Source organism: Sphaerodactylus townsendi, linkage group LG02, assembly GCF_021028975.2.
Source record: "Sphaerodactylus townsendi isolate TG3544 linkage group LG02, MPM_Stown_v2.3, whole genome shotgun sequence".
Lineage (NCBI taxonomy): Eukaryota > Metazoa > Chordata > Lepidosauria > Squamata > Sphaerodactylidae > Sphaerodactylus > Sphaerodactylus townsendi.
The window spans coordinates 178524211-178533920 of record NC_059426.1 but is presented as its reverse complement, the minus strand read 5'-3'; the positions used below and the strand labels follow the sequence as shown (position 1 = coordinate 178533920).

Below are 9710 nucleotides of genomic sequence, written 5' to 3'. Positions count from 1 at the left end.
CCCGCAGCACCTTCCAGCTCCTTTCCTCTCTTTGGTTCAGCCATTCTGTTGGCCTCCATTTCCAGAGTGGGAAAGGCCTACCCTCCCTGTCAGTTTGAAAGGTGCTGGATCACGGATCAATACCACGCATGTGAGAAATCAAAGAAGTTATCACCAGCTACCTTCCCATCGAAGCTGTCCAACGTCTGCATATATTCTTCTGCTTTTTGTAAAGCAACAAGTAGCCTTTCAAAGTCTAAAAAGAGAGAAAAGAAGAGTCTTTTTTAAAAAGCTGAGAGTTTAAACATTCTGGGGTCCAGCGAGGGGCTCACATATTCTCAGCATGCCAGCTATATCTGGGGAGGAGGCTCATGCTGAACAAAGCTGGCCTAAGAGAACAAAGGTTTATGAGCCGGATGACGCCCCCCTGGAACAAATGACCAAACTTTCACAAGGAAGAGAAGTAGCAGTAAAGGGAGATTTCAATCATCCTGGTATTTGTTGGGAGTCAAACTCTAACACATAAAACACGTCACCCACTAGGCAGCCAATTTAGGTTTGGTATTTCTTATATATTAAGGAACAATGCTCATCACATACAATTGTAATCATATATCTATCTCATATCAACAGAATTTCATCATTCGCTGTTGTATCATCACATGAATTATTTTTCTCTTTTTCTATTCAATAATCTAAACGTAAACAGTCCCTTCAGAGGTGTTTCCACCTTCATTCAAATTCCAGGCTCTTGCAGTTGATCACAAAGTTCATATATAAATATTGCGGTCTTCAATTCATTGCTGGCAGGAACTGGGGGGTGCGTCAGGCCCTTTCCCTCTGGCCATGTGGCACTCACAGAAAGTCCAAACGGCAAGAGAGAGGGCAGAACCTCACCTGTAGATGCTGGAGATCGTCTTCCTGGACATTCTGTGACAGGTTGTACACCTGGATCCAAAACAAGAACATGCAAACATCTATAAATACAAATCACGCTTATTAAGTGATTATTAGATGATCACATTCAGTGACAGTAAATGTCTGAAATAATAGCATCAGGAGGCAACATCAGGAGAAGGTTTTGGCCTCTCTGCCCTGTTATAGGCCCGTCAGAGGATCTGGTTGACCACTAGGTGAGACAGGATGCTGGACTAGATGGACCACTGGTCGGATCCAGCAGGGCTCTTCTGATGTTCTAATGAAGGCCTCAGGCTCTATACCCTGTGGTTTGGCCCTCCAGAGGAACTAGCTGGCCACTGTGTAAGACAGGATGCTGGACTAGATGGACCACTGGTCTGATCCAGCAGGGCTCTTCTGATGTTCTAATGAAGGCCTCGGGCTCTATACCCTGTGGTTTGGCCCTCCAGAGGAACTAGCTGGCCACTGTGTAAGACAGGATGCTGGACTAGATGGACCACTGGTCGGATCCAGCAGGGCTCTTCTGATGTTCTAATGAAGGCCTCGGGCTCTATACCCTGTGGTTTGGCCCTCCAGAGGAACTAGCTGGCCACTGTGTAAGACAGGATGCTGGACTAGATGGACCACCAGTCTGATCCAGCAGGGCTCTTCTGAAGTTCGAATGAAGGCCTCGGCCTCTATGCCCTGTGGTTTGGCCCACCAGAGGAACTAGCTGGCCACTGTGTAAGACAGGATGCTGGACTAGATGGACCACTGGTCTGATCCAGCAGGGCTCTTCTGATGTTCTAATGAAGGCCTCGGGCTCTATACCCTGTGGTTTGGCCCTCCAGAGGAACTAGCTGGCCACTGTGTAAGACAGGATGCTGGACTAGATGGACCACCAGTCTGATCCAGCAGGGCTCTTCTGAAGTTCGAATGAAGGCCTCGGCCTCTATGCCCTGTGGTTTGGCCCTCCAGAGGAGCTGGTTGGCCTCTGTGTGAGACCACATTCTGGACTAAATGGACTACTGGTCCAATCCAGCAGGGCTCCTCTGATGTTCTAATGAAGGCCTCAACCTCTATGCCCTGTTGTTGGCCCTCCAGAGGAACTAGCTGGCCACTGTGTAAGACAGGATGCTGGACTAGATGGACCACCAGTCTGATCCAGCAGGGCTCTTCTGATGTTCTAATGAAGGCCTTGGCCTCGCTGCCCTGTTGTAGGCCCTCCAGGGGACCTGGTTGACCACTGTGTGAGATGGATGCTGGACTGGATGGACCTTCACTAGTCTGATCCAGCAGGGCTCTTCTGATGGTCTTATGAATGAGATAGGTACACATGTCAACTTAAAGAAAAAAAATCTTGAGCCTTCTAAGTAAACAGATCAAATGGTTGAAAAATTGATGGTTGGTACTACCTCTTTGGCCTTTGTACCCATGACTACATTCATCATAAGAACATAAGAACATAAGAACAAGCCAGCTGGATCAGACCAGAGTCCATCTAGTCCAGCTCTCTGCTACTCGCAGTGGCCCACCAGGTGCCTTTGGGAGTTCACATGTAGGATGTGAAAGCAATGGCCTTCTGTGGCTGTTGCTCCCGAGCACCTGGACTGTTAAGGCATTTGCAATCTCAGATCAAAGAGGATCAAGATTGGTAGCCATAAATCGACTTCTCCTCCATAAATCTGTCCAAGCCCCTTTTAAAGCTATCTGGGGTGGGGGGGGGGGGGGGTGGGGGGGGGGGGGGGTGGGGGGGGGGGGGGGTGGGGGGGGGGGGGGGTGGGGGGGGGGGGGGGTGGGGGGGGGGGGGGGTGGGGGGGGGGGGGGGTGGGGGGGGGGGGGGGTGGGGGGGGGGGGGGGTGGGGGGGGGGGGGGGTGGGGGGGGGGGGGGGTGGGGGGGGGGGGGGGTGGGGGGGGGGGGGGGTGGGGGGGGGGGGGGGTGGGGGGGGGGGGGGGTGGGGGGGGGGGGGGGTGGGGGGGGGGGGGGGTGGGGGGGGGGGGGGGTGGGGGGGGGGGGGGGTGGGGGGGGGGGGGGGTGGGGGGGGGGGGGGGTGGGGGGGGGGGGGGGTGGGGGGGGGGGGGGGTGGGGGGGGGGGGGGGTGGGGGGGGGGGGGGGTGGGGGGGGGGGGGGGTGGGGGGGGGGGGGGGTGGGGGGGGGGGGGGGTGGGGGGGGGGGGGGGTGGGGGGGGGGGGGGGTGGGGGGGGGGGGGGGTGGGGGGGGGGGGGGGTGGGGGGGGGGGGGGGTGGGGGGGGGGGGGGGTGGGGGGGGGGGGGGGTGGGGGGGGGGGGGGGTGGGGGGGGGGGGGGGTGGGGGGGGGGGGGGGTGGGGGGGGGGGGGGGTGGGGGGGGGGGGGGGTGGGGGGGGGGGGGGGTGGGGGGGGGGGGGGGTGGGGGGGGGGGGGGGTGGGGGGGGGGGGGGGTGGGGGGGGGGGGGGGTGGGGGGGGGGGGGGGTGGGGGGGGGGGGGGGTGGGGGGGGGGGGGGGTGGGGGGGGGGGGGGGTGGGGGGGGGGGGGGGTGGGGGGGGGGGGGGGTGGGGGGGGGGGGGGGTGGGGGGGGGGGGGGGTGGGGGGGGGGGGGGGTGGGGGGGGGGGGGGGTGGGGGGGGGGGGGGGTGGGGGGGGGGGGGGGTGGGGGGGGGGGGGGGTGGGGGGGGGGGGGGGTGGGGGGGGGGGGGGGTGGGGGGGGGGGGGGGTGGGGGGGGGGGGGGGTGGGGGGGGGGGGGGGTGGGGGGGGGGGGGGGTGGGGGGGGGGGGGGGTGGGGGGGGGGGGGGGTGGGGGGGGGGGGGGGTGGGGGGGGGGGGGGGTGGGGGGGGGGGGGGGTGGGGGGGGGGGGGGGTGGGGGGGGGGGGGGGTGGGGGGGGGGGGGGGTGGGGGGGGGGGGGGGTGGGGGGGGGGGGGGGTGGGGGGGGGGGGGGGTGGGGGGGGGGGGGGGTGGGGGGGGGGGGGGGTGGGGGGGGGGGGGGGTGGGGGGGGGGGGGGGTGGGGGGGGGGGGGGGTGGGGGGGGGGGGGGGTGGGGGGGGGGGGGGGTGGGGGGGGGGGGGGGTGGGGGGGGGGGGGGGTGGGGGGGGGGGGGGGTGGGGGGGGGGGGGGGTGGGGGGGGGGGGGGGTGGGGGGGGGGGGGGGTGGGGGGGGGGGGGGGTGGGGGGGGGGGGGGGTGGGGGGGGGGGGGGGTGGGGGGGGGGGGGGGTGGGGGGGGGGGGGGGTGGGGGGGGGGGGGGGTGGGGGGGGGGGGGGGTGGGGGGGGGGGGGGGTGGGGGGGGGGGGGGGTGGGGGGGGGGGGGGGTGGGGGGGGGGGGGGGTGGGGGGGGGGGGGGGTGGGGGGGGGGGGGGGTGGGGGGGGGGGGGGGTGGGGGGGGGGGGGGGTGGGGGGGGGGGGGGGTGGGGGGGGGGGGGGGTGGGGGGGGGGGGGGGTGGGGGGGGGGGGGGGTGGGGGGGGGGGGGGGTGGGGGGGGGGGGGGGTGGGGGGGGGGGGGGGTGGGGGGGGGGGGGGGTGGGGGGGGGGGGGGGTGGGGGGGGGGGGGGGTGGGGGGGGGGGGGGGTGGGGGGGGGGGGGGGTGGGGGGGGGGGGGGGTGGGGGGGGGGGGGGGTGGGGGGGGGGGGGGGTGGGGGGGGGGGGGGGTGGGGGGGGGGGGGGGTGGGGGGGGGGGGGGGTGGGGGGGGGGGGGGGTGGGGGGGGGGGGGGGTGGGGGGGGGGGGGGGTGGGGGGGGGGGGGGGTGGGGGGGGGGGGGGGTGGGGGGGGGGGGGGGTGGGGGGGGGGGGGGGTGGGGGGGGGGGGGGGTGGGGGGGGGGGGGGGTGGGGGGGGGGGGGGGTGGGGGGGGGGGGGGGTGGGGGGGGGGGGGGGTGGGGGGGGGGGGGGGTGGGGGGGGGGGGGGGTGGGGGGGGGGGGGGGTGGGGGGGGGGGGGGGTGGGGGGGGGGGGGGGTGGGGGGGGGGGGGGGTGGGGGGGGGGGGGGGTGGGGGGGGGGGGGGGTGGGGGGGGGGGGGGGTGGGGGGGGGGGGGGGTGGGGGGGGGGGGGGGTGGGGGGGGGGGGGGGTGGGGGGGGGGGGGGGTGGGGGGGGGGGGGGGTGGGGGGGGGGGGGGGTGGGGGGGGGGGGGGGTGGGGGGGGGGGGGGGTGGGGGGGGGGGGGGGTGGGGGGGGGGGGGGGTGGGGGGGGGGGGGGGTGGGGGGGGGGGGGGGTGGGGGGGGGGGGGGGTGGGGGGGGGGGGGGGTGGGGGGGGGGGGGGGTGGGGGGGGGGGGGGGTGGGGGGGGGGGGGGGTGGGGGGGGGGGGGGGTGGGGGGGGGGGGGGGTGGGGGGGGGGGGGGGTGGGGGGGGGGGGGGGTGGGGGGGGGGGGGGGTGGGGGGGGGGGGGGGTGGGGGGGGGGGGGGGTGGGGGGGGGGGGGGGTGGGGGGGGGGGGGGGTGGGGGGGGGGGGGGGTGGGGGGGGGGGGGGGTGGGGGGGGGGGGGGGTGGGGGGGGGGGGGGGTGGGGGGGGGGGGGGGTGGGGGGGGGGGGGGGTGGGGGGGGGGGGGGGTGGGGGGGGGGGGGGGTGGGGGGGGGGGGGGGTGGGGGGGGGGGGGGGTGGGGGGGGGGGGGGGTGGGGGGGGGGGGGGGTGGGGGGGGGGGGGGGTGGGGGGGGGGGGGGGTGGGGGGGGGGGGGGGTGGGGGGGGGGGGGGGTGGGGGGGGGGGGGGGTGGGGGGGGGGGGGGGTGGGGGGGGGGGGGGGTGGGGGGGGGGGGGGGTGGGGGGGGGGGGGGGTGGGGGGGGGGGGGGGTGGGGGGGGGGGGGGGTGGGGGGGGGGGGGGGTGGGGGGGGGGGGGGGTGGGGGGGGGGGGGGGTGGGGGGGGGGGGGGGTGGGGGGGGGGGGGGGTGGGGGGGGGGGGGGGTGGGGGGGGGGGGGGGTGGGGGGGGGGGGGGGTGGGGGGGGGGGGGGGTGGGGGGGGGGGGGGGTGGGGGGGGGGGGGGGTGGGGGGGGGGGGGGGTGGGGGGGGGGGGGGGTGGGGGGGGGGGGGGGTGGGGGGGGGGGGGGGTGGGGGGGGGGGGGGGTGGGGGGGGGGGGGGGTGGGGGGGGGGGGGGGTGGGGGGGGGGGGGGGTGGGGGGGGGGGGGGGTGGGGGGGGGGGGGGGTGGGGGGGGGGGGGGGTGGGGGGGGGGGGGGGTGGGGGGGGGGGGGGGTGGGGGGGGGGGGGGGTGGGGGGGGGGGGGGGTGGGGGGGGGGGGGGGTGGGGGGGGGGGGGGGTGGGGGGGGGGGGGGGTGGGGGGGGGGGGGGGTGGGGGGGGGGGGGGGTGGGGGGGGGGGGGGGTGGGGGGGGGGGGGGGTGGGGGGGGGGGGGGGTGGGGGGGGGGGGGGGTGGGGGGGGGGGGGGGTGGGGGGGGGGGGGGGTGGGGGGGGGGGGGGGTGGGGGGGGGGGGGGGTGGGGGGGGGGGGGGGTGGGGGGGGGGGGGGGTGGGGGGGGGGGGGGGTGGGGGGGGGGGGGGGTGGGGGGGGGGGGGGGTGGGGGGGGGGGGGGGTGGGGGGGGGGGGGGGTGGGGGGGGGGGGGGGTGGGGGGGGGGGGGGGTGGGGGGGGGGGGGGGTGGGGGGGGGGGGGGGTGGGGGGGGGGGGGGGTGGGGGGGGGGGGGGGTGGGGGGGGGGGGGGGTGGGGGGGGGGGGGGGTGGGGGGGGGGGGGGGTGGGGGGGGGGGGGGGTGGGGGGGGGGGGGGGTGGGGGGGGGGGGGGGTGGGGGGGGGGGGGGGTGGGGGGGGGGGGGGGTGGGGGGGGGGGGGGGTGGGGGGGGGGGGGGGTGGGGGGGGGGGGGGGTGGGGGGGGGGGGGGGTGGGGGGGGGGGGGGGTGGGGGGGGGGGGGGGTGGGGGGGGGGGGGGGTGGGGGGGGGGGGGGGTGGGGGGGGGGGGGGGTGGGGGGGGGGGGGGGTGGGGGGGGGGGGGGGTGGGGGGGGGGGGGGGTGGGGGGGGGGGGGGGTGGGGGGGGGGGGGGGTGGGGGGGGGGGGGGGTGGGGGGGGGGGGGGGTGGGGGGGGGGGGGGGTGGGGGGGGGGGGGGGTGGGGGGGGGGGGGGGTGGGGGGGGGGGGGGGTGGGGGGGGGGGGGGGTGGGGGGGGGGGGGGGTGGGGGGGGGGGGGGGTGGGGGGGGGGGGGGGTGGGGGGGGGGGGGGGTGGGGGGGGGGGGGGGTGGGGGGGGGGGGGGGTGGGGGGGGGGGGGGGTGGGGGGGGGGGGGGGTGGGGGGGGGGGGGGGTGGGGGGGGGGGGGGGTGGGGGGGGGGGGGGGTGGGGGGGGGGGGGGGTGGGGGGGGGGGGGGGTGGGGGGGGGGGGGGGTGGGGGGGGGGGGGGGTGGGGGGGGGGGGGGGTGGGGGGGGGGGGGGGTGGGGGGGGGGGGGGGTGGGGGGGGGGGGGGGTGGGGGGGGGGGGGGGTGGGGGGGGGGGGGGGTGGGGGGGGGGGGGGGTGGGGGGGGGGGGGGGTGGGGGGGGGGGGGGGTGGGGGGGGGGGGGGGTGGGGGGGGGGGGGGGTGGGGGGGGGGGGGGGTGGGGGGGGGGGGGGGTGGGGGGGGGGGGGGGTGGGGGGGGGGGGGGGTGGGGGGGGGGGGGGGTGGGGGGGGGGGGGGGTGGGGGGGGGGGGGGGTGGGGGGGGGGGGGGGTGGGGGGGGGGGGGGGTGGGGGGGGGGGGGGGTGGGGGGGGGGGGGGGTGGGGGGGGGGGGGGGTGGGGGGGGGGGGGGGTGGGGGGGGGGGGGGGTGGGGGGGGGGGGGGGTGGGGGGGGGGGGGGGTGGGGGGGGGGGGGGGTGGGGGGGGGGGGGGGTGGGGGGGGGGGGGGGTGGGGGGGGGGGGGGGTGGGGGGGGGGGGGGGTGGGGGGGGGGGGGGGTGGGGGGGGGGGGGGGTGGGGGGGGGGGGGGGTGGGGGGGGGGGGGGGTGGGGGGGGGGGGGGGTGGGGGGGGGGGGGGGTGGGGGGGGGGGGGGGTGGGGGGGGGGGGGGGTGGGGGGGGGGGGGGGTGGGGGGGGGGGGGGGTGGGGGGGGGGGGGGGTGGGGGGGGGGGGGGGTGGGGGGGGGGGGGGGTGGGGGGGGGGGGGGGTGGGGGGGGGGGGGGGTGGGGGGGGGGGGGGGTGGGGGGGGGGGGGGGTGGGGGGGGGGGGGGGTGGGGGGGGGGGGGGGTGGGGGGGGGGGGGGGTGGGGGGGGGGGGGGGTGGGGGGGGGGGGGGGTGGGGGGGGGGGGGGGTGGGGGGGGGGGGGGGTGGGGGGGGGGGGGGGTGGGGGGGGGGGGGGGTGGGGGGGGGGGGGGGTGGGGGGGGGGGGGGGTGGGGGGGGGGGGGGGTGGGGGGGGGGGGGGGTGGGGGGGGGGGGGGGTGGGGGGGGGGGGGGGTGGGGGGGGGGGGGGGTGGGGGGGGGGGGGGGTGGGGGGGGGGGGGGGTGGGGGGGGGGGGGGGTGGGGGGGGGGGGGGGTGGGGGGGGGGGGGGGTGGGGGGGGGGGGGGGTGGGGGGGGGGGGGGGTGGGGGGGGGGGGGGGTGGGGGGGGGGGGGGGTGGGGGGGGGGGGGGGTGGGGGGGGGGGGGGGTGGGGGGGGGGGGGGGTGGGGGGGGGGGGGGGTGGGGGGGGGGGGGGGTGGGGGGGGGGGGGGGTGGGGGGGGGGGGGGGTGGGGGGGGGGGGGGGTGGGGGGGGGGGGGGGTGGGGGGGGGGGGGGGTGGGGGGGGGGGGGGGTGGGGGGGGGGGGGGGTGGGGGGGGGGGGGGGTGGGGGGGGGGGGGGGTGGGGGGGGGGGGGGGTGGGGGGGGGGGGGGGTGGGGGGGGGGGGGGGTGGGGGGGGGGGGGGGTGGGGGGGGGGGGGGGTGGGGGGGGGGGGGGGTGGGGGGGGGGGGGGGTGGGGGGGGGGGGGGGTGGGGGGGGGGGGGGGTGGGGGGGGGGGGGGGTGGGGGGGGGGGGGGGTGGGGGGGGGGGGGGGTGGGGGGGGGGGGGGGTGGGGGGGGGGGGGGGTGGGGGGGGGGGGGGGTGGGGGGGGGGGGGGGTGGGGGGGGGGGGGGGTGGGGGGGGGGGGGGGTGGGGGGGGGGGGGGGTGGGGGGGGGGGGGGGTGGGGGGGGGGGGGGGTGGGGGGGGGGGGGGGTGGGGGGGGGGGGGGGTGGGGGGGGGGGGGGGTGGGGGGGGGGGGGGGTGGGGGGGGGGGGGGGTGGGGGGGGGGGGGGGTGGGGGGGGGGGGGGGTGGGGGGGGGGGGGGGTGGGGGGGGGGGGGGGTGGGGGGGGGGGGGGGTGGGGGGGGGGGGGGGTGGGGGGGGGGGGGGGTGGGGGGGGGGGGGGGTGGGGGGGGGGGGGGGTGGGGGGGGGGGGGGGTGGGGGGGGGGGGGGGTGGGGGGGGGGGGGGGTGGGGGGGGGGGGGGGTGGGGGGGGGGGGGGGTGGGGGGGGGGGGGGGTGGGGGGGGGGGGGGGTGGGGGGGGGGGGGGGTGGGGGGGGGGGGGGGTGGGGGGGGGGGGGGGTGGGGGGGGGGGGGGGTGGGGGGGGGGGGGGGTGGGGGGGGGGGGGGGTGGGGGGGGGGGGGGGTGGGGGGGGGGGGGGGTGGGGGGGGGGGGGGGTGGGGGGGGGGGGGGGTGGGGGGGGGGGGGGGTGGGGGGGGGGGGGGGTGGGGGGGGGGGGGGGTGGGGGGGGGGGGGGGTGGGGGGGGGGGGGGGTGGGGGGGGGGGGGGGTGGGGGGGGGGGGGGGTGGGGGGGGGGGGGGGTGGGGGGGGGGGGGGGTGGGGGGGGGGGGGGGTGGGGGGGGGGGGGGGTGGGGGGGGGGGGGGGTGGGGGGGGGGGGGGGTGGGGGGGGGGGGGGGTGGGGGGGGGGGGGGGTGGGGGGGGGGGGGGGTGGGGGGGGGGGGGGGTGGGGGGGGGGGGG

At 81.6% G+C, this 9710-nt stretch overlaps 1 protein-coding gene across 1 annotated transcript in view; it reads right to left on the bottom strand.

Moving 5' to 3' along the window:
• ATL1 (atlastin GTPase 1) overlaps positions 1-2312 on the bottom strand; it is a 19500-nt gene extending 17188 nt beyond the window's left edge. The window contains exons 1-2 of the mRNA XM_048484690.1: positions 2292-2312; positions 877-927 (exon numbers count right to left, since the gene is read on the bottom strand). Coding sequence (XP_048340647.1) covers positions 877-927; positions 2292-2312 — 72 coding nt within the window. The remainder of the gene's footprint in view (positions 1-876; positions 928-2291) is intronic.
• Positions 2313-9710: the final 7398 nt, after the last annotated feature.